This window comes from Xyrauchen texanus, chromosome 20, assembly GCF_025860055.1.
Source record: "Xyrauchen texanus isolate HMW12.3.18 chromosome 20, RBS_HiC_50CHRs, whole genome shotgun sequence".
In the NCBI taxonomy this organism is placed as follows: Eukaryota; Metazoa; Chordata; class Actinopteri; order Cypriniformes; family Catostomidae; genus Xyrauchen; species Xyrauchen texanus.
In genome coordinates, this window is record NC_068295.1 from 38,109,177 (window position 1) to 38,133,852 (window position 24,676).

Genomic DNA, 24,676 nt, shown 5'->3' on the forward strand with positions numbered 1-24,676 from the left:
ATTTTTTATATTTTCCACCATTTTTCTCATGATTAGCCTATGGAGAAAATACATGATTTTTTCCTGTTTTCTGTTTGCTGTATTATAGTGCATTGCAGGCTAGTTGAATAAATGATGCAGCTAAAATTGTGTGGGTGTGTTGGTATAAATGTCAGAGTGTGTGTGTGTGTGTGTGTGTGTGTGTAGAAAACAAATGAATTAATAATTGGTAGTTATGATCAGGACAGATATTGGATAAAGGTACTATGTGAGATTTTTCTTTTTTCATCTGACACTGCACAAAAAATAATAATGCATCAAAATCAATGTTGTTGTTAATCATTGACATATCCCTGAATGATATAATCCAAAAAAGAAAAAAAAAAATCCCTTTAGCGTTTAATATATGAAAAAAATTAATAAAAAAAATAAATAAATAATATATATATATATATATATATATATATATATATATATATATATATATATATATATATATATATATATATATTCATTTTTTTTTTTTTTAGTCATAAAAAACAACAGTGGCATTATATAAACAAACTGGCATTTAAATGGTAACAATCCTGAAAAATTATGAATATTTGGTAGTTATGATCAGGACTGATGTTCTTTTACTAATTGAATGTGGAAAATAATATTAATATAAAATATTATTATGGCAATTTGTTGACGTGGACATTTTTGTCCTATAAGGACATAACAATTTTAAATTGACACACAAGGGATAAGTCTTATTTTCTATATTTTTTAGACATTTGGAGAAGTAAAATTATTGTGTGGTAATCAATCAATCAGTCTGTCATTCTGTTTCTGTTTCTCTCAGTTGGTACTTATGACACTTCATTTACAAATCATTAGACAGTATAAAACCTGATCTGTCTTCCCTTGTCTCGGCTGATGTATTGTGTGTTCAGCACAGCATCTGTTTGCCTGACATCTGCACAGTACCATATTTTAATCCAAGTAATTCACAGCATAAGCTTTTACAATTAAACTTGAAGATTTTAATAAAGCTTACTACAAGAAACTATTACAGCCTGTGCACTTGCTTTATCTTAAGTGACTAATATGCATGTATGCTCAGCATTGATGTGATGAAGAAAATTAAACGATTTAAACAGCCAATAATTGACACATTTTTATCAGTTTGAAGTTTTATTGTTTCTCACAGTGCAATAAACATGTTCCTGTGTATTACCAAGGTTCGATCAAGTAAAATATCGATTTAAAGTTTAATTACCTTTAAAGGAAAAAACAAAAAGACTATTTGGCTGAGATGAACGTTTCCATTTTTAGCGTAATATATACAAACAATCAAATATTGTGTACATAAATAGCCTATCATTACCACAGATAATAGAGAAAGACCTTAACCAACCTTAACCTTTAATTAATGATTAAAACAGCATCCATTCATTGGACATTTAACTGTCCATTTAACTGGAAATACAGCCAGATTCAATTCAGTTTGGAACAGTGTTGCTTAAAAATACATTCAATATTTGTCTTATACTACCATATAAGCCCGTCAGTTATTGTGGAAAGTTTGTGATGCCATTTGCCTGTTTCTTCTCTTCTCTTCTGCTTTTTATTTATTTTTTACAATTATAAAGGCTTTTGAGACAATATTTCTTATTGATAATATGTTTTCCAATATGACAACATTGCATACAGTGACAAACTACAAATATGTTTGAAAGATATACTTTCAAAACATGCCATTCATTCATTATTTTTTTATTTACTAAAACGGATCAACTAGCACCAGTTCAAGGGTTAAAAAGTGAATCTCACAAAACCTGCCAGGAACTTAAACCTTTTTAAGGACCATTAACATTGAATGCATTGTGACAATAATATAAAAGGTGCACTCTGTAAACGTAGTCTTTGTGTCTTCTTGGACTGAAGGGACGGTCACACTAGGCTTCAAGCACACCCATTGTTTTATTGGAAAATGGCACGAACCAGGATATGATGTCACACGGGAGGGCTTCTGGTGTAAGTAAATAATAAATCACAAATAAAATAAATTTTTTTATTGAAATTGTTCAAGTATACTGCCAGCTCACTCTCGCATCTTTATCCTTTTAAATTGTATCCTCTGAATGGAGCCAAGAGTTCAGCGTGTGACGCTTCAATCTCCTAGTGGTCACGTGTCCACTTGTGGTACAAATTCACGGTTTAGAGTTCACCAAGCTTGAACTTTGGCATGCAGCATAGAACAACATTTTTTGCATTTCCAATCTGCTGCACTTGATGCGTTTGAATGGGAGTGAATGGAGCGCAAAGTGTAGTGTGTAGTGTAGAGTATCTTTACACTGACACCTAGTGGCTTGGATCATTATTGGATCATACACGTAATTTAAAATCAATAGTTTTCAGTTTCAGATGTCATTGTTGAAATGTAATATTCACAGTCAGTCATGATTACTTTAATCAATGAGTGAAAGTGTCAAACATCAGGACTGTTACTGAGATTAAGCCAGTAGTATTCGGCTGGTCATGTGATTCTAACATGGCCGACCCCATGTGTGGACCCTCACCATGTAGAATAAAACAGCTTTTTTAAGGTTACTGATATGACTGGAGTCTTCATTTTAATGTGTGTGGTCATGATTTCCCACATATATTGCAAAATTACAATTCATATCTTTAGGAGTTCAACTTTATTTAGTGCACCTTTAAGCAATTAAGCACCCATCCCCTCATTCTTTTAAAATAATAAAAATAAAACAAATCTCATTCTCATTACTGTAATTCTCAAAACTTATATTTACATAAATAATGTAAGCATCACACTAGTATTTGCTTTACTGCCTTTCATTTATGCAGATATAAATTCAAAATCAAATTACTATTTTTATTAATTTATCAATTATATTATAATTTTTTACAGTGAAGGTACTCTAGTAGCCTACAGTATTGAGTATCTATAGAAAATAACTCAGTTGAGGTTTAGTGAGATTCACCCTAATACTGCCCCCCTTAGTGGAGTCCTTTAAAACATGTACAGTGTTCGTAGGTGTTGAAGATGGTGTGTTTTAGTGGTTTGAAGAAAGGTCTTCACAGCTCATCTTTCTGTTCTCCTTCACAATAGCACGCTGCCCTCTGGCTGTTCATGAAGGGCCTGCATCCCAAAGTCCACACTGTGTTATACATGGTATCAGCAAATGTCTCACATGCTGAGGGACAGAAAGAGAGGAGGTGAGGGAAGGCATTTGGTCCTGTTTGCAAAAGTGTCATTACATATGAAAGTTAATATTAACTTTATAGTACAGCTAACAGCTTTGTTCTAAAATCTAGTGTGCTGCCTTGTTGCCTTTTAAAGGTAACAAAAATTAAATTTAAAATGTTCAAAAGATTCACCCAAAAATGTCTCTCATCATTTACTCACCATCATGCCATCCCAGATGTGTATGACTTCCTTTCGTCTGTTGAACACAAAGGCTTTTTGAAGAATATCTCAGCTCTGTTGGTCCTTACAATGTAAGTGAATGGTGGCCAGAACTCTTATGCTGCCTTTATGTGATATTTGGAGCTTCAAAGTAATCCATATGATTCCAGTGGTTTAATAAATGTCTTTAAATTATTTAAAGCATTTAAATATTTATCTGTTTCTCACCCAAAGTGAATGCATCACTTCAGAAGACATATATTAAACCACTTGAGTCACACGGACTACTTTTATGCTGCCTTTATGTGATTTTGGAGCTTCAAATTTCTGGCCACCATTCATGTGCATTATAATGAATTACAGAACTGATATATTCTTCTAAAAATCTTTGTTTGTGTTCTGCAGAAGAAAGAAAGTCATACACATCTGGGAAGGCATGCTTGTGAGTAAATGATGAGTGAATTTTCATTTTTGGGTGAACTAGCCCTTTAAGGTGTCAATCCTACAGGACACGTTCATGGGTTCCAAAACAGATAGATGAATGTCTCAAGATGAAGTACTTTTATAGTACATTTTACAAACTAATTTTAATGTGACATTATCTAAAAAATACCATGGCAACAGACACTGAAAATATAGTTGGCGAACAACAACAACAACAACAACAACAAAATAGTGCAGATGGAATGCAAGAATGTGTTCTGTGTGAATGGCCCTTAAGACAGCATCCTAACTGAGATGGAGCCTTATAAGCGACTGCTTCTGAACATTCTACAAAGACAGAAACATACAAATAGTGCTCATCATGCAATACTCACTGGAAACTTGACTTGCCAGTTGACTTGTAGCATTTTTTACCTTTAACCTTAGTTTTAGTTTCGGGAGTGCACCTATAATGCCTTTAAATGTTGCACACGTACATCTCTGAGATGCCTGTTTAAAAGTGTTTCCTCTAGAAAGCATTGCATTTTAATTAACATCTGCAAAACATCTTAAAAGATCATATTTACAAATATTCTAAATAATACACGTCTCAAAGACATCTGCTGAATGTCTTATTGACATCTGAAAGGACATTTCTAGATGTAATGCAGATGAGCAAACAACCTGGAACACACCAGATGTAAACACACACATCAAATAGACGTCTGTGTGATGTACGTGTGCTATAAGGGGAGGCAGCACACTAGGAGCAGAGGCAGTGTGTGAGTTGCATGTGGGTATAAGAGCTTCTCGCACCTTCAACCTTTGACATAAAACCCAGACTCTTCTTGAGGTCGCCACAGATGCTGTGGAGGCACCAACGGAACTTGGTGTCACAGCGGTACTTGCTGGAGCCACAGGTGTCGTAGCAAACGTCAAGCTGATTACAGCATTTGGTCATGGCGGGGACACCCATATCAAACTGTAGAGGAATGGTATATTACACAACATGAGTATTACAACTCTTTAACTCTCTAATAAACAGTCTGAGTTATAGCATGGTTTACACTGTATTAAAGATATCATAAGGCTTAAATGGTGAGGTTAATACTGTAATCCCAGTTCTGTCCTATACAAAAAAAGTACTATGGTAACAGATGGTGAATGGTTACAGTATTTGTGCACCATTGTATTTACATGATACTCCAAGGTACTTCAAAGAATATTGTGTTTCTTCAACTTCGGGCACTTTTAGCGCAGTGGACTTCTAAAAAATAAAGTCTCTTTAAAGGTATACTCAGTCATTTTTTCCTCATTAAAAAAGTTTAACTTTAAAGACATGCTGTATAATATAATTTTGCAATATATGTAGGAAATCATGACCACACACATTAAAATGAAGACTCCAGTCATATCAGTAACCTTATAAAAGCTGTTTTATTCTACATGGAGAGAGTCCACACATGGGGGCGGCCATGTTAGAATCACATGACCAGCTGAATACTACTGGCTTAATCTCAGTTACCGTCCTGTTATTAGACACTTTCATTCATTGGTTAAATGACTGACTGTGAATATTACATTTCAACAATGACATCTGAAACTGAAAACTATTGATTTTAAATGATGCTGCATCCAAGCCACTAGGTGTCACTGTAAGTCCAAGATGACTCAAAGTGTGTTTTTTTTAAAGTACAAAATTAGAGATCTTTCGTTGTGCATGGAAGAATAGTGTCTGTAGATACAGACAGGCACTAAAAGCTGCAAGATCAGCATATTTGAGCAAACTCAAATACAATCCTATGTGTTTATTCAGTACTGTGGATAAATTGGTTAGGAATAAAGCATCTACTAAACTAGATATTCCATTTTAGCACAGTAGTAATGACTTTATGAATTTTTTTACTGATAAAATTGAAATCATCAAAAACTAAATTGGAATTATGCAACTGTCTGTAATAGCACCTCAGAAGTCAGTGTCTCCCATAAAAGTGTCTCCCAGGAAGAGCTAAAAAACTTTTATCAAAATCAACAACCAAGCTATTAAAAGATGTGTTTCCTGGAACCTCAGAACCTCCTCTTAATATTATTAATTCCTCATTACCCTTAAGGCATGTCCCAGAAAAATTTAAGATAGTTATTAAATAGTTTATCAAGAACCCACAGCTTGATCCTGGAGAATTGGCTAATTATAGACCAATCTCAAATCTACCATTAGGTCGAAAATACTAGAAAAGGTAGTGTCCTCCCAACTATGTTCATTTTTACAAAAATAAATGGTATATATGAAGAATTTCAGTCAGGATTTAGGCCACATCTCAGTACAGAGACTGCACTATTCCGGGTTACAAATGACTTGCTCTTACCATCTGATCGCAGCTGCATTTCTCTTCTAGTGCTTTTAGATCTTAGTGCTGCCATCGACATGATAGATCACGACATTCTCTGGGATAGTCTGGAGAATTATGTTGGCATTAGTGGATAGGCATTAGCTTGATTTAGGTCCTATTCATCCGACCGCTGCCACTTTGTTTGTGTGAACGAGGAATTGTCAAATCAAACTAAAGTTAAGTATGGAGTGCCAATGGGATCAGTTTTAGGTCCTCTCTTTTTCTTTGTATATATGCTCCCCCTGGGAGACATTATCAGGAATCATGGAATACGTTTTCACTGCCGACGATACTCAACTTCAGATTTCCTCGAAACCCTGTGAAATTTCACAATTCCCTAAGTTAGCTGAGTGTATCAATGAAATCAATGATTGGATGTTTATTCATTTCCTTCAAATCAGTTCTGACAAAACAGAGCTACTAATTACTAGACGAAAAACCTATAAAAAATAAGACACTATAATAAAATTTGACTCAAGATGGATGTACTGTCAGCAAAGATCTTAAATATTTGATAACCCCAAGGTTATTTTTCTCAATTAACCATCATCTTATGGAGTTTTGTGCTCCTTATGGGCTGCTGTGGCTCAGGTGGTAGAGCGGGTTGTCCACTAAACGCAGGGTTGGCGGTTCGATTCCAACTCCACATGCTGAAGTGTCCTTGGGCAAGACACTGAACCCCAAGTTCAGGCACTATAAAAGTGCAGACCATTTACCATTCCTTGCCACAGACGCCTTAAGCTTGCTCTTTGGGGGACTAAATATAATTTACAATCATGTTTTTTATTAAACTGCACTATTATGATTCAAAGACATTATTATATTACAGCATTTTCTGTTAAAGCATAATTCTCTGTAAAGCTGCTATGAAATTATGTGTGTTGTAAAAGCACTATACTAATAAAATGACTTGACTGCACCTTTAAAACTTTTTCTTCACACTCTCATAAATATATATATATATTTTTTTTATTTGTTTTCTTCAAACATCACTTGCCTCATATTCCATCACAAGCATGCTCTTCACTGACACTTTTATTGACTTGGTTAAAAGTACACTTACTTTTGAAAAAACTTGGTAATTGTTTGGTGTGGCTGAAATTATGCTACAACTGAGGGACAGTCCTAATAGTTGAAAAATTTATAGAAATAATTTTTACACTGAAATATATTGAAATAGTTTATTTATATTTTACTTTTATTTTAGATTATCATAGTTTTAATTTAAACATGCTGGATTATACTGGATTATCCAGTATAATTAAACAATATACTGGATTTGTATAGTTTAATATTAAAGTCTGGGTCTGAGACAAGGTTTAAAAAGTAAAATCTGTTCATAAAAGCCATTTTAAAAGTACCAAAAATAATTGATAAAGTTTCCCACTCTGTTTTAATGTGACTTTCATGTAACAAAAAGAATAATTGAAAATATATATATATTTTTTTTTAAAAAACAACAAAAACAACACCGGGACATGAAATTGCCCAGAGTTGAAGAAACACCCTACTATGCCAATACCATGGTACCTTGTCCAAACACTATGGTTATACCAAAGTACTTTCATGTTGATTCCAAACTGAGAAATGTCATTTGTATTAAATAATGATTATATATAAAAGAAGTTGTTACAAAATAATAATAATATTATATATATATATATATATATATATATATATATATATATATATATATATATATATATATATATATATATATATATATATGATTATATAATATTAATATTATTTTGAAACAACTTCTTTTGTCATTATAAACACACACACACACAAAACAACACAAAGAACTTGTTAGTCACAAGAAAGGAAACCAACCACTTAACTTCTGACGTACACTATCAGTGAATTTGCTTCTCTTTATCTTAAAAACATTTTAATTTAAAGGCTTATGTTTGAATTCTGTAGATTCATGCTGTTGTTTCATTTTATATATATATATATATATATATATATATATATATATAAGCGTTAGTCCGGATGCAACTCTAGAAAAGGTTGATGACTTTGAAGAAGCTCAAATATTTAATATTTTTTAAAATTTTGTGGTCACTGCATTATTTCCAAACTATCACTTGTGTTATTTAACATTTATGATGATTAATTTTATTCCAAAATGTGTGAAATAGCTATAATAAAGAATTCAAATGTGTGTCCATATGTTTTACTTGTAGTGTACATGCAGAATGGAACAATTTTAGACATGACAAAGCTTTTGAAGCACCCCGTTCCCTGTTTGTCGCTCCCTTCGACTTGAGCACCGAATATACCTCTGATCTATGAAAAAAGGCCAATGAGAAGTTGGCAGACAGAATTTGCATGTCCCGCCCCCGGACATACGGGTATAAATGCAGAGAAATACGTCTGTTTCATTCAGAAATTTTCTTCGGAGCCGATGGTCGTGTATGCAGTGAGCTGCGAGTCACACACCTGTTCCTCTTACCTCTGAGCGATCTGCTGTTGGATCTACGGAGCACTTCAGTGGCTTTCTCCTTTTCTGCACGGCAGAGCAGTTTGCCCCTGGGCGCTTCGACAGTGCAAACTAAAAGTGTGTTCTTTAAATGAGTGATTTTCTCTAAAAGAGAATTTTCCTCTAAAAGAGCAATACACAGCGGCATTGAACGTCCTTTTCAGGACTCTTCTTTATAAAGATGCCTTTCCGCCCCTGTATGCAGTAGAGTGCTGGCGCTGTCTCGTGTGTCCGGGCTGCGATCACACCGAGGCAGCGTTTGTGGATGGTTCATGTCCTCACAGCGAGAACATGACCATGGCAACGTTGCGGTCGTGGCTTTCCTTCAACCGTAAGGAACGCCACTCCAGCCGCCCACCCCCCCGCGTCGCTCCTTCTTCCCACGGGATTGAGGACGACGCGGCTGGCGATGGAGGCGATCTGTGGATGGCAGCGGGCTCGGTTTCGCTGGTTACACCCCCGCGAATCCCCCTCCCCCCCGCACGCTCGGTGACTTTCGTCTGGGCTCGAGGCAACAGCAGCTCGCCTCACAGCCAGCCTGCCTATCCTCCGGAGCCCCCTGAGCTGGATTAGCTCGCCACTGCATCGGTGAGCGGTCCGGCTTCTGACGCGGATGACTCGTCTGTGCTGTCGCTTTCGGGCCAGCACGCCCAGGCTGAGGCTGACACCTATATGTCCGACATGCTTGCCCGGGCCGCCGCCAACGTGGGGCTGGACTGGAACCCTCCGTCCTCCCCACAGCTGTCGTGGCTGGATGATTGGTTCCTTGAGTCTGCGCGCTGCTCACAGACATGCCCCCCCGGTCCCTTTCTTGCATGGAGAGCATCTCTCCACTCGTCACAAAGCCCCTCGCTCATCCACTCTCACTACCCTTGATGGTGGAGCGGCCCACGGGTACACGTCGATCCCCCGGGTGGATAGGACGGTTGTGATCCACCTATGCCCCAAGAATGTCACCACCTGGCGGGGTCGCCCTGTGCTCCCCTCCAAGGCTTGTAGGACGATGTCATCATTGGCCGCCAAAGCCTACAGCGCCACTGGATAGGCCGCTTCCGCCCTGCATGCCATGGCCCTCCTGCAAGTCCACCAGACCAAGGCACTCAAAGATCTGCACGAGGGTAGTCCTGATCCCGACGTGCTGCAGGAACTGCACTCACCCTCAGGGCCACAAAGGCCACAGCGCAGTCACTCGAGCAGGCGACGACCACACTTGTGGTTCAGGAACGTCATCTGTGGCTGAACTTGGTCAAGATGCGCGAGACGGACAAGACACGCTTCCTAGACGCCCCTGTCTCCCAGTTTGGCCTCTTCGGCGACACCGTCGAGGACTTCGCACAGCAGTTCTCCTCGGTGAAAAAGCAGACGGAGGCCATTTCACACATCCTGCCCGCCGCAAACCTGCGCCATGGGCCAAGCCCCGTATGCTCGCTGAGGGCGTCCTCCTGCGGCTAAGAAATGCGCAGCTCCGCCTCAACCTCCCACACTCCCCCCGTGTCACGGACCCCCTCGAGGACCCGGAAGGCTCCCAGGCGCTCCTGAGACAATCGATCGAGACCAAGACGTTCGCTCCGGAGCTGGTAAGCAGACCACTCCGTCCCCCGGTGGGGGTCTCTACAGCCCTTACTTCATCGTACCCAAGAAAGGAGGCGGCTTACGACCAATCTTGGACTTGCTAGTTTTCAACCAGGCTTTGCACCAACTCCCTTTCAAAATGCTCACGCAAAAACACTTCCACGTCTCAATATTGCCTCGACATCGACCCTTTCTGCGGTTCGAGATCGACGGCCAGGCATATCAGTACATGGTCCTCCCCTTCGGCATGTCCCTGTCCGCTCACGTCTTTACGAAGGTCGCAGAGGCAGCCCTTGCCCCGCTTCGAGAAGCCGGCATCCGCATACTCAACTACCTTGACGACTGTCTCATCCTGGCCCACTTCAGAGCGTTACTATGCGCCCACAGGGACCAGGTGCTCAGGCACCTCAGTTGCTTAGGGCTTCAGGTCAACTGGGAAAAGAGCAAGCTCGCCCCGGTTCAGAGCATCTCTTTTCTTGGCATGGAGTTAAACTCAGTCTCAATGTCAGCGCGCCTCACCAATGAGCATGCCCAGTCAGTGCTGGTATGCCTCGCTGCCTTCAGGCCAGGCACTGCGGCCCCTTTAAAACTTTTCCAGAGGCTCCTGGAGCATATGGCATTCTCCGCAGTGGTCGCGCTGCTGGGGTTATGCATATGACACCACTCCAGCAACTGCGCTGCGGCACACACCGTGTGATGGTCACCCCCGCCTGCCACCAAACATTCAAACCCTGGACAGACATCTGCTTTCTGTGGGCAGGATTCCCCTTGCAGCGGGTGTTCCGACGCGTTCTGGTCACAACCAACACCTCCAAATTGGGTTGGGGCGCCATGAGCAACGGCCCGCTGCGCTGGCACATCAACTGCCTAGAGTTGTTGACTGTATTTTTTGCCCTGCGGAGGTTTCTCCCGCTGGTTCAGGGCAAACACGTCTTGATCAGATCAGACAGCACCACCGCGGTAGCATACATAAATCGCCAAGGCAGCGTACGCTCCCGCCACATGTCACAACTTGCCCGTCGTCTCCTCCTTTGGAGCCAAGTCTCTCAAGTCGCTGCGTGCCACTCTGCGGGTGGCGGACGCGCTATCACGACAACGCTTGCCCAGTGGAGAGTGGAGCCTTCACCCCCCAGTCATTCCAGCTGATTTGGGAAAGGTTCGGCAAGGCTCAGGTAGACCTGTTCGCCTACCAAGAGACCTCCCACTGCCCACTCTGGTATGCCCAAACAGAGGCTCCCCTTGGGGCAGACGCACTGGCATACAGCTGGCCCATGGGGCTGCACAAGTACGCATTTCCCCCAGTGAGTCTTCTTGCACAGGTGCTGTGCAAGGTCAGGGAGTACGAAGAACAAATCACTCTAGTGGCTCCCTACTGGCCCACACGGGCTTGGTTCTCGGACCTCGTACTCCTCGCGACAGCCCCTCCCTGGCAAATTCCCCTGAGGAAAGACCTTCTTTCTCTGGGACGGGACACACTCTGGCATCCGCACCCGGACCTCTGGAACCTCCACGTCTGGCCCCTGGACAGGACGTGAAAGATCTAGCTGATCTACCACCTGCCGTCATAGACACAATCAACCCCTTCTACCAGGCAACTTTACGCCCTAAAGTGGCACCTGTTCGCGAATTGGTGTTCTTCTCGGGCCGAAGACCCACAAAGGTGCGCAGTCAGGTCAGTGCTCTCATTTCTGCTGGAGAGGTTGGAGGGGTGGCTGTCCCTGTCCACCTTGAAGGTGTATGTAGCTTAGTGTATGCAGCTTGGAAAGTAAAATAATATCTTTACAAGCCTGGACATTTATATAATTTCTTCCCTGTTTCTCTGTATGACTTACATACTGTACAGCCATAGGATGAGACTCATCCTGAAATCTATCTAGTTTACAGTTTGACTACCTGCAGGAAACAATTCAGTTCTTCACTTTGCCTTTGTAGACTTCTAAATTTTGAAATTGCATTGGAATAATACATTTCTCTCTTTTGTAGAGTATCAGTTATTTACGGGATTCAATAATAGTGGCTAGAGTGTGATTGTAATTTGCTCAAGTTGAAAGATGAGACAATTACATTTGTAACCCATACTGAAAGTGGGCTCGGATAAACAGCCTTTATTAAGGGCTTTCTGAATGGACATCTTAAATTTGGAAGTTGAAATGTATTTGGGAGCCTGAAATTGCACAGAGACTGTCTTTGAGTCTTTGTATGGAAATTGGTTAATTGGCTCATTTGCCTTCCTCTGTCTATACTGAACCATTCCCTTTAGCTCTGTGGCTGGCTGCCATCAGATTTTCTCAGTGGCCAAATCAACTTAGACCAAGCACACATTCCAAGACAGAGGGTTATTCTCATGTGCCAATTTAAAGACTCACTGTTTCTTGTTGATGTGCACTGTTCAAAATTGCAGACTAGGAGCATCAATTAAAAGACCATTTTCTTCCCCGACTGTAGCTAAGATCTCGAAATTTGGTTCTCACACAAATGTTTGCACATAACAATGAAAGTCTTGACTGGTGACATGTCAACCAACAACATGGAGCTCATTGCTGCCCTATCACTAGTTGGCACAGTGTGCCACCTGACAACAGGTCAATTACATTTCAAACCAGCTTTTCAAATGTAACATTTCAAACCAGCTTTTGTGTCAGGCCTGACGATCTGCTCAAACAAACAGGTTGAGTTCGGAACCATACTACTCTTACTATTTGTGCCATTAAGGTTTCAACTAAGCATTTTTTGCTGAGCTGTGTATCTTTGTAAAAGTTGCAAAGTTTGAATCCGGCCTAATGTAATTTAAGCCAGCTTTTTCATTAAACCAGAAAGAAACTTTGAGAAGAAGGATAATGGAACGGTCTCCATGCTACACTAATAATAGTAGTAAGGCTTTCCTCGGTGTACACGTATCCTTGCAAGTACAATTTTGCCTGTATTATTGGTGTCCCCTTCAAAAATTGCTCTTGAGATTTGTTATGTTTATTGTCCCCCCCAACATTTTTATGAAATTTTCGCCCCTGCCATAGCCATTTGATAAGCATACATGTATGTACTGTCTGTAAATGTAAATGACAGATTTATTTCTAAGCAATACTTGTGACAACAATAACAACAAAATGAGAGATGCACCAATTTGTTGGATCTCCTGTGATGAAAGAAATTTTCATTATCTCCACCCAGGTTTTTTATATGCATTGGCCTCTTCAAAGCTCATATAAAGGATGTAGAATAGTAATTGTTCTTTTTCCTTAGCAAAAAACGAGCAGGGCCGTTTTTGTTTTATCAGGTATTAGGTGCTTAAGGCACAGCAAAACAAGAAAGACAATTGGCCAGCACACACTAGATTGAGGAAATTCCAACAGGATCACAATGTACATGTCAGTGGATCTTATTAAAACTTCAAGAGGGAACTGGTGATTGGTTTGTGTTAGTAGAAATAAAGAGACACATACACTGTCTGGTACCTGGAAGCCAAGCAGTGTAGTGCTACAACCATCAGGTTCAGGCATCTGATATCCAGAGCGAGGCTGAGGAGCTTTACCTGAAAAACAACCATAATTCATAAATAATTATAAAGCTATTTATTTACAGAATACTCTTTATACATGTAGTTGTTTAAAGAGCTTTATGTACTTGTTGGGAAATGTTCTAAAAAGAAAGCTGTTACAATATGAATGTAAATTTGTATTAGTAAGGTAAATTAAAAGAGCCATAAACTAAACTAAAAGTGTGATTAAAAATGTGTTTTCATAGTATCTGTGTAGACAATTTCAGAAGTACAACACTCCTCTGCTATATTTCTGTATTTCACATGTGGCATTTGCCAGCATTTGAAGGTCTCTTGTCACATATAGGAACATAGTTACAGAACACAACCTTGGTAACCTTATTTATATGAGGGACAAAACAATAAGCAGAATCTAAAGTAATACGTTGTGTCAGTGAGTTGACACTAGGGGTTCACTCTTGGGAGCCCAGACATCTCTGATCTTTGAGAAAAGGCAAATGAGAATTGGAGTGTGGAATTTGCATGCCACTCCCCCGGACATACGGGTATAAAAGGAGTGCCGCTTGCAAACACACACTCAGACTACTTCTTCGGTGCCGAGCGGACGTATTCACAGAGCTGAATTCCTCCTGCTGTTCCATTCATCTCTCTGAAAAGCTGTTGGATCTACGGTGCATTACAGCGGTTCTCCCCCTCACACACTACGGTTGTGCTGAGCAACACCCCTGGGTGCTTCGACAGCTGAGCAAGAGCATCTACAAGAGCTTCTACCCACGCAGAGTTAGTGTTAGTGGATGGTTCAAGTCCTCATTGCGAGGACATGACCATGACTACGTTGCGGCCACAGATTGCTTTCGTAAGAGAGCAAGCCACCCCAGCTGCTCCCCCACTGTGTCCTTTTACCTATGGGTATGAGGTGGGGTCGATTAGCACTTGGGGCGATATGGGGACATCAATGGGAGCTTCTCCGCCGTGTATTCCCCCACAGACCTCCCATTCCCTTTCACGCTTGTATGCTCTGATCGAGCTCTAGAGTGACGTTGCCGGTCCGTCTTACGGCGGGCCCGTGATCCTGTTTGGAGCTCGCGATGAAGACGTGTTATTAATTGCAGCATCGCTGAGGACGCTGAGGACTCGGCTGGACTCCCACCCTCCAGTCGCAAGGCCGATGTGGAACTGACGGCCATGCTTGCCCGGGCAGCGGGCAGCGAGTGTCGGGCTGGAGTGGAATCCTTTGTTCCTCCGAACCCTCACGGCTCGATGATTGGTTTCTGGGGCCAGAGCACCGCTCACGGCCACGCTCTGCCCCCATTCCTTTCTTCCTGGAGGTGCATGATGAGCTCTCGCATTCTTGGCAGGCAACTTTTGCTGCCCGCACATGGCCATGGCGCTCCTGCAGGTACAATAAGCCTAGGCACAAGGGTAGTCTGACCCGGGACTACTGCAGGAGCTGTGCTCAGTGACCGGCTTCACCCTCTGGGCGACGCAGGTCACGGCGCGGGCTCTCGGGCAGACAATATCCACCTTTGGCTCAACCTGGTCGGGTCTCGAGAAGCAGACAAGATTCGTTTCCTTGACGCCCCCATCACCCAGGTTGGGCTGTTTGGTGACACTGTTGGAAATTTCGCCCGGAAGTTTTCAATAGTAAGGGAGCAGACGGAGGCTATACAACACATAATGCCATGGCAGAGCTACAGACCCCACACTCCATCTGCTCATCACCCAGGGCATCCCCAAGAAGGTTTCAAAGCTGAGACGGGCAGCCCCGGGACTCAGGAAACTGCACTACAGAAGCTGGTAAACAGACCACTCCCTCCCCCGCCACCCACATTTTCAAAAAAAGAGCAGTTTCCTCATTCCCTGGGCCCTATTTCCAGTCTCCCCGGCCGTCGTTATCATAACCACCGGCCACCCGTGCTTTTTGGCAGGTACGGTGCCCCGGAACCCCCGTCGTGTTGGTTGATCAGGACTGTCCAAATTGTCTACGTGATTCAGTTCGCCAGGCGCCCACCCAGGTTCAGCGACGTCTGCCTCACTGCAGTGAGAGGCGAGAATGCCACTATCTTGCAAGCAGAATTCGCGTCCCTTTTACTGAAGAATTCAATAGAGCCTGTCCCTCCAGCAGAGATGAAGAATGGGTTTTATTGCCCCTACTTCATTGTACCCAAAAAATGCGGCGGGTTGTGGACAATTTTGGACCTGCGAGTTCTGTGAGTATCAGGATTGGTTCGCAGTGCTGGACTTGAAAGACACGTACTTTCATGTCTCCATTCTTCCTTGACACAGACCCTTTCTCTGGTTTGCCAAGAAAGTCCTCCCCTTTGGCCTGTCCTTGTCTCCTCGCGCCTTCACGAAAGTCGCAGAGGCAAAAGTCACTGGCCCTTGGACCGGCCCGTGACTTTTGAGGCCCGTTGGCACAACAACTGCCTCGAGTTGCTGCCGGTAAAACTTACCCTGAGGAGGCTATTGCCATTGATCCGGGGCAAGCATGTGTTGGTCTGAATGGACAACACAGCAACGATTGCGTACATCAACCTCCAAGGTGGCCTACACTATCGTTTAATGTCACAACTCGCCCGTCATCTCCTCCTTTGAGTCAGTGGGGGCTCAAGTCGCTGCAAGACACTCATATCCTGGGCCATCTCAACAGCACAGTGAACGCACTGTCGCGACAGGTTACACTCAGGGGAGAGGGTTGACTCCACCCTCAGATGGTCCAGCTGATCTAAAGTCGATTCAGCCAAGCACAGGTAGACCTGTTCTCCGCTCGGCACAGATGCCTTGTCACACAGCTGGCCCCTGAGGCTATGCAAATATGCGTTCCCCCAGTGAGCCTAATTGCTCAGACGTTCTGCATGGTCAGGGAGGACGAGAAGCAGATCCTCTTAGTGGCCCCTTATTGGCCCTCCTGGACTTGGTTCTCGGGCCTCATGCTGCTTGCGGTTACTGATGTAACCTCCGTTCCCTGATGGAGGGAACGAGACGTTATGTCCCTCTTGCCACAACACTGGACCAACCGCTGAAATGGCCAGGTCTTTGGCTCGGCTCCTCAGTGCGAAACCTGAGTGTGTGTTTGCATGCGGCACTCCTTTTATACCCGTATGTCCGGGGGAGTGGCTTGAAAATTCCACACGCCAATTCTCCTTGGCCTTTTCTCAAAGATCAGAGATGTCTGGGCTCCCAAGAGTGAACCCCTAGTGTCAACTCATCGACACAACGTCTCGTTCCCACCATCAGGGAACTGAGGTTACATCAGTTAACCAAGACGTTTTGTACAACAGATTTAACATTTTAAGCAAAACATTTATCCTGTTATATTTCTCCTCTGAATTATCCCACCCACTATCAAAGTGTTCCCAGGGTTCTCACACCTTTTAAACAATTAATTTTTATGACCTTTCCAGTAGTTTGAGATTATTGGGTCACATTTTTTAAAAACATATTTTTATTTAAAATATAAACATTATTTATACAATTAAAAAATATATGAACTATATAATAAAACTAACAGAAATTGTGATGATGATTTGATTTTAATAACACCTTATGTTAAACAGCTACGTTTGTATTATAAGGTTAGATACTACAGATATGTTATTGTCTTAGCAATAGCAGTTTGGCAGTTTGTCAAGGCCAAAATATCTGCCAAATATTTAGTCAGTCAGCCTTTTGAATCTACGTGATATTTTTATAATGAAATGATTATAGCAAAACCATACATACGCCGATATAGACCTTTCACAGACCAACTGTACAGTTCCTGTGGATAAATACAGAACAAATGATATACCTTAACAAATCAAGATCCTTCTCAGGTTCCAGCATTTAAGTTTAGAATTCAATCAGTGCCTAAAGCATACAGTTATAGTTGTAGAGTATTATTAATAATAACAATAAGGATTCATTATTAGTAGCATTATTTGTAATACAATTAATGCTATTATTATTATTGAATTAAATTTCATTTTTAATTTAAAAAGAACCCTTTTAAAAATCAAGGTCTCTTAACAAATTAATAATAATAATAATAATAATAATAATACATTTAAATCATACATTACAAAAATAAATAAATAAAAACATGTAAATAATGTTTTTTTAAAACAAGGGAAATGTGTGAGTTTGTCAATCTAAAATCAAAACATTGAGATTTAAATAAATAAATAAAACAATATTAAATGCCTATGAAATTGAATGATTCATCTGTGTGATCTGTAAGGTGGTGTGATCATCTGGCCCCATGCCAAACCATGACTTTGTCAACAACAGCAGTCAGAGGTCAGTTTGGTGAGGTAAGGACTCAGAACTGTTATAGATTTTCTTTTTTATTTAACTGGAACTTTTCATTGAAAATTATTACATTGAAGTGCACTCAGTAGCTTATGTCTTTGAGTCATCTTGGACTTACAGTGACACCTAGTGGGTTTGATGCGGCATCATTTAAATTCAACAGTTTTTTAGTTTCAGATGTCATTGTAGGAATGTAATATTCACAGTCAGTCATGATTACTTTAACCAATGAGTGAAAGTGTCAAATAACAGGATGGTTACTGAGATTAAGCAAGTAGCATTCGGCTGGTCATGTGATTCTAACATGGCCGCCCCCATGTGCGGACCCTCTCCATGTAGAATAAAACAGCTTTTATAAGGTTACTGATATGACTGGAGTCTTCATTTTAATGTGTGTGGTCATGATTTCCCACATATTTGGAAATGTACAATTCATGTCTTTAGAAGTTAAACTTTTTAAATGAGGAAAGAATTACTGTGTGAACCTTAAAACCTTTAACTTAGTTTTGTAAGCACTATTAAATTTAACGGTAACACTATAACATATTCATATTGTAAAGCACTTTTTCTAAAAAGTAATAGTTGCCCCCAAAACATTTTTCTTTCTCACCCTAATATCAATTCCAAACCTTTTTTTCTTCTTCTGTGGAACACAAAATTAAAAATGTGTTTTGACATTAAAATTCCCATTAATTGACAGCTCATAATGACCAAAGTTCTGTTTGATGAGATTTCAGATATCCTGTGTAGGGTAATAGGATTTTCAATTAATAATTATTTACATTTCTGTCTGTTCCTCTGACAAAGCTAATGTACGGTATGGCCTTTGGTACTTTTATGTTGTTTTTTGGGAGCTTGACGGTCATGGTCACTATGGAAAAGAGGAGCATGTACATTCTGCTGGAATTCCTTTTAATGTTCCACCAAGAAGAGATCATTACAGAATCTTCATTTTGAGTGACTTTCATTTTTAACTGATTGGTTTTATGGCTGTAAACTTTGCCATAAGTGTTCAATGTCACATAATCTGAGAAAAGTCACCCAAATGCACATTGAGAAAAGCAAAAAATACAAACACCAAAATGCTATTTCACTTACCATATCTACAGCGGTATTGACACACACCATCCTTGCCTCCCATCAGTTCTAGTATGGAGTCAAAATAGCCATTCATTGACTGAAAGCCCCCCCTGATAGAGTTGAAGCCCCAGTCCGAATCATCTTCTGGTTCTTGGGTCTCTGCAGGTTTTTCCTCCACATGGGCATTTGCCAAGAGTATGTCTTCGGCCTGGAAGTCTCCAGCAGCTGGGTTATTAACTGAGGCCTCATCAGCCTCAGCTCTGGGCAAAACAGACCCATCAGCTGCAGTCCCTTCAACAGAGGCCTGGATGAGCGTGGCAGCAAAGCCCCTGGAGATGCACAGCAGGAGCAGGACCAACAGACGGGGAAACATGATGTGGCACTAGGTCCTCAAGGGTCCAAGGAGAACAGTAAATGGATAGAGGATGAAGAGCTTAGAGAAAGAGTTAGCAGCACAAACAGACACTGTTGATAGTGCCTCGTGGAAGGGACTTTGACCTGTGATTAGATCAAGCAGGGTGCTAAGGTTAAAGGTAAGGTCCAATCTCCTGCTGAGGCTTGTTCTCTTAGTGAATCAGAGGCACACTCCCCCTTTATAATCCACTCTTTGCTTTCATTATCTGCAGTTCACACTTCGCCAGGAAGATTGTCTCACAATCTGTAATCTTCTTTGACTGAATAAACAATTTATGCTTTGACACACTGTTGATAAAGTTGAACAAATATATTTTTTCTAGTTATTTATAAAATGTATAAAAACAAGGTTGTAGCTGAAATGAGTTTGGTCATGTGAAATTAGAATGGGTCATCGTGATAAAGATTGCATGAAGTAAAACTGGATATCTAGGCTTTGATAAGATTAATACTGCATTGGAGCACACATTTGTTGAGAAATAGTGTTGGGGAAGCTACTTTATGACTGTATATTAAATGTAGAGGAGTTAACTCGAAGGGTATGAATCTTTAGTTGTTTGAATACTCAAAATGTTTTAAATGAGATTTTAAATTTAGAAGGGTATTTTGAATAATTGGGCTGTTTGAAGAGAGATTTGAAGGTTAAAGCATCTGTGTGGTTGCTAGGCAGTTGTCAAAATGTTCTTCGTGGTTGCTAGGGCATTGATATGTGTTTGCTTAAGTGTAAGTCTAAAAATAATGCAATTCATAATATAGCCTTAAGAACTGTGCTGAGTTTTGTGGATATACAGTAACTTTTACTAAACTAAAATGAACTCAAATTTTCAATGGAATTCTGTATCGATTGGATTTTTCGGATATTTAATTGTCATCTACGAGAAAACTGTTCCGATCGGTTAGAAAAATTGTACAGTAGCACACTCAATCATAACAGACTCAAGATGCTAACCACAGTTTGTACAATAAGAGTATAGTGGATTTGTCAAGCCAACATACTGAAAGTAGTGGCAAAATGTTACTTGTTTAAGAGTTGCATCAGAATGCTCCCTAGAGGTGCTGAACTCGTGCTGTAAAGTTATAAGGAAGGTGTGCCCATCATGTGTTCTTATCACCCTGACTGCAATGTCACTGGTTCCAAAGGAACACTGCAGGAACATGTTCTGACTGATAACCAACAGATGGGAAATATTCTCTGCTAAAGTAATGAGGGTAACACTTTAATAAAGTTACATTTGATAACATACGTTTACAACATTAGTTAACATGAACTAACAATTGTATTTGTATTACTAACATTAACTAAGATTAATAAGTGCTGAAAAAATATATTGTTCATTGTTTGTTCATGATACCTAATGCATTACTAATGTATGTAATAACAAATGGAATCTTAGTGTAAAGTGTTAGCAGAATAACCTTTGCCCTCTACTATTAGTGCAAATAATACAATCTTGTTCAGAGAATATTAGTTATGAGATCGGGCTACTTTCACATGGGGAGGTTGTCACAAGGGCTATATCTCAGTTTAATGAAAAATGCTGAGTGGACTGACTTGCTTTGAAAGGGACTTTGGTGTAACTGTTCTCAGGACAGGGGTATTGTTTGGTAAAAATCAGGGTAGGTTGACATATTTTGATTGGGGCAAGTTTTCACTTGTTTTGTGTGCTCTAATTCTATACAGTTTATTGATTACCATATCCGATGGCCAATTATTTGATATTTTTTATATAACCTTTCACATTTTTTGTGAATTGATTCTGTTTCATAATTGTTTATCCATTTAAATGTTATCCCGTTTCCCCTTGTGACTTCCAATCTCATAAATTGTGACAACATGGCCAGCTATTGGGTTACATAAATTGTGTTAAATGAACTGTATTTTTTACTACTTGGCAACAATGGTGGAAATGTTCAAAAGACCTTATTCAGAGGAGTGGAAGAGAGATGATGTGATTTTTTTTTTGTTAAGGGAATGAAACCGAGAATGTAAGGGATCGATTTACAGTCACAGCAATGGGTTGTACTGTTGTTTACAGTTGTATTTGATTGTTCTGCAGACAAAACATTGAAAAAAGCATCTTTCCAAAAAAGAATGAAAAACAAAATCAGTAGACAAAAAACTATTTGTGAAAATTAGATGTTACTAGATGCTTATATATTACATGCCACTGAACAGACAGCAAGTATTTTCTCACAGCCTCGCTTTCATTCTCGTCAAAAATTTGCCTACACAAAAATTGACTTTCAAAAATAAATCTTCCCTGAGAAATATCCACTAGAATAAAAAGTGTGGCAACTATATTGCACATGAACACACACAGGCAACACGGTTTTATTTTTATTTTTTTTATAAAACGGATAGTTCTGGTTCTGGGGGATATACACTGATAAGCCAAAACATTATGATCACTCACAGGTGAAGCGAATAACGTTGATCATCTCTTAACAAGGCCACATACCAAGGTCTGGGTAGATTGGATGGTAAGCGATCAGTTCTCGTAGTCAACGTGTTGAATGCAGGAGAAATGTGCAGGAGTAAAGAACTGAGTGACTTTGACAAGAGCCAAATTGTTATGGCCAGACGACAAGGCTTGTGGGTGCTCTCGATCAGCAGTGGTGAGTACCATTCCGACAGTGGTCCGAGGAGGGACAAACCACAAACTGGCAAAAGGGTTTTGGGCGACAAAGGCTCTTCGAGGGCAAGGGCACACTGCCACACTTTCATGCTACAAAAAAATTAACAGAGAATACAACTGAATGAAGTTGGTCTGCTGGATAGATGAGAGTCTGGATGCAGCACGAGAGTCAACATTTTTCAGTATATTTCTAGATTGTTCCTTTATTTAGTATCACCAATTATAGGTGTTTTGTGTGTACATTTTCACATTAATGTTTACCTGTTTCTCTATCTCTCAGATATCACATTACACATCGTTTGTTTTTATTTTTTGTATATTGTCCGTTTTTTTTGTCTGAATAATATTTCTATAGTAGTCCTATAGTAGACGTTATAGTCATTAGTCCTACATCTTTGCATTGTTTCTCTATCTAACATATTGGAATAGACAGAATGTGACAATGAACTAACAAAACAACAGTAATCACCCTCCACGACCCAACAGGAAAGCCTCTGTTTGGTAACGGCCAAACCTTTTGAGCATTCCAAAAAAGAGACAAACAGAAAAACTGAAAATACATATATATTCACAACGGTCTGACAGGGCATAACCTGTGCAGTTGTCAGACTGAAAAAGAGGAGGGCAAAAGGCCTGCAATAGTATAACCTATTACCAAAAAGGGGTGGAAGGACCTTTGGGCCATGGTTGATCCACTTTGGAAAATCCTGGAGCAAACTCCAGGGGCCATCAAGGATACCCAATACACTTCACTGAAGCAAGCACCAAAGGCAACATTGTCTTAATAGATATTGTATGCAAACAAACTGACTCCAGCAGCTCCAATGTCAGAGCCGTAAGCACCTCTAGCATCATAAACCGGTCCCCAACAGACACGTGTGATGTGCAAGACAAATTTATTCTATGACCACATTAAACTTTAGTGTGGATGGAAAAAACAACAACAATCCAAACACTCCTAATAACAGTGTAATATAGTGTGTGCAGGGCAACTTGCCAGCGTGATCACCCAAGGAGCACTGTCCATCAATGCAATTAGGTCTAGGAATCAAAAGTGGTTGGACTAGAGAGACTAACAGAATGGATCCCTTTCATTCCTCGCTTTGCAGAGGTATAACACAAGTACTGATATGGGAGTCATAACAGCACTGGGATGCTTTAGTGTTTGTATCACTCTGTTTGTGTTTCTGACATTCTAAACCAGAGTAATGTGAGAGATTTTGATTCATCCTTGTGAAATCATACATTAACACCAGGAGATGGCGACAAATGACCGTATTTTGTGTTATAAGTGAGTTTACAGTGAGAGAGAGTGTCTAGCTTGTCTGACAGTTAGTGGATTTACTCAGTCAGAACATCAGCATTGTTTCTCATGATTCCTTCATGTGCTATTGGGATTATCATACAACTTTTCTTGGGAGATACACATGAACACCCCCTCAAGTCATAATTACAACTGGGAAACGCAGGAATAAATTTGATACCTGAGTTTGCCACAATAGTATCCAGCTGCAGACCCGCAGCACCACCAGTTTCAGAACCCCAGCGCCAGAACCGGAAGTGAGGGGCGGAGCTTACGTTCTAAACAGAGTAGCGCCACCTAACGTTTTGGAGCGTAGTTTGCTTTTATTACACACGAAACGTCATACTTTATACGTATGTTATGATACATTAAGGTACAGTACAATACCTTAATGTATCATTATAACATACGTATAAAGTATTTTAAAACATTGATCTTGTGTAATATAATTGTATATAGTTATCAGTTTCATTGTATTATGAGAGTTACTTCCTGATCATGATGGTGAAAAATAATGCTTGAAACTTATGGGCATTTTATATAAAATATACTTTATTTCACAAGAACATGTGCAGCATGCATTTTTCTTTATGTAAAATAAAACATGTCAAAAAACTAAAAAAGAGAGAAAATTCAGCATTGTTTTAAAAGAAACAATAAAAATGTATACAACAAATGACCAATTCACCCCTAGGCCCATTTTATCATGACAATCCTGCAGCTCAGGTAACGAGTCACCTCTCTGAATCGTTATATGTCTCTACAAGAGATGAAAGCACCACACAATAATCTCAACTTAAAAAAACCCTCAACTATAAGGTAACATTAACTCACAAACAATGCATAACAGAGGAATGTGGAACAAACACTTTAACACCTTCACAAGATGTCTTCAAAACGTCACTGCAAGGCCCATTTACAACACGCAAAAATGTATCGAACCATCCGTAGATTTTGTTTTTTAATACAATATAGTATGACAACATATTCAAGCTTCAATAATATGATAAAGTTTAAGCACAAATTAAATATTTAGCAGATAAACGCTGAACTTAATATATGCGATAATTTTTCACCACATGATGTCAAAAACGTTACACAATGTTACGCAACTCACCGTGCTCTCCATAGACATCATGTCTCTATATAATATCTATCAATAACTCTGCCCCTCGCTTCCAGTTCTG

At 40.2% G+C, this 24,676-nt stretch overlaps 1 protein-coding gene across 3 annotated transcripts; it reads right to left on the bottom strand.

Annotated features, from left to right (window-relative positions):
- Positions 1 to 1,151: 1,151 nt before the first annotated feature.
- On the bottom strand, positions 1,152 to 24,676 carry pla2g12b (phospholipase A2, group XIIB). 3 transcript variants are annotated; one of them, XM_052151326.1, is made up of 5 exons: positions 23,671 to 24,676; positions 19,155 to 22,276; positions 13,723 to 13,799; positions 4,637 to 4,802; positions 1,152 to 3,185 (listed from the first exon to the last, which is right to left on the bottom strand). In XM_052151326.1, exons 2-5 carry the CDS (start codon positions 19,507 to 19,509, stop codon positions 3,067 to 3,069), a joined length of 717 nt encoding a protein of 238 aa, XP_052007286.1. In that variant the 5' UTR covers positions 19,510 to 22,276; positions 23,671 to 24,676; the 3' UTR covers positions 1,152 to 3,066. The 3 variants fall into 3 exon arrangements, with proteins under 3 accessions (XP_052007286.1, XP_052007284.1, XP_052007285.1); XM_052151324.1 differs by having other exon boundaries at positions 13,711 to 13,799; XM_052151325.1 differs by lacking the exon at positions 23,671 to 24,676 and having other exon boundaries at positions 13,711 to 13,799; positions 19,155 to 22,319.

Bases quoted from the DNA above. Each gene is read 5' to 3' on its own strand.
- pla2g12b (XM_052151324.1), bottom strand. From the start codon at position 19,509: ATGTTTCCCCGTCTGTTGGTCCTGCTCCTGCTGTGCATCTCCAGGGGC. The intron at 13,800-19,154 runs GTAAGTGAAATA...GTTGTTTTTCAG, and splicing joins TCAATACCGCTGTAGATATG to GTAAAGCTCCTCAGCCTCGC. The intron at 3,186-4,636 runs GTGCGAGAAGCT...TCTGTCCCTCAG, and splicing joins TTTTATGTCAAAGGTTGAAG to CATGTGAGACATTTGCTGAT.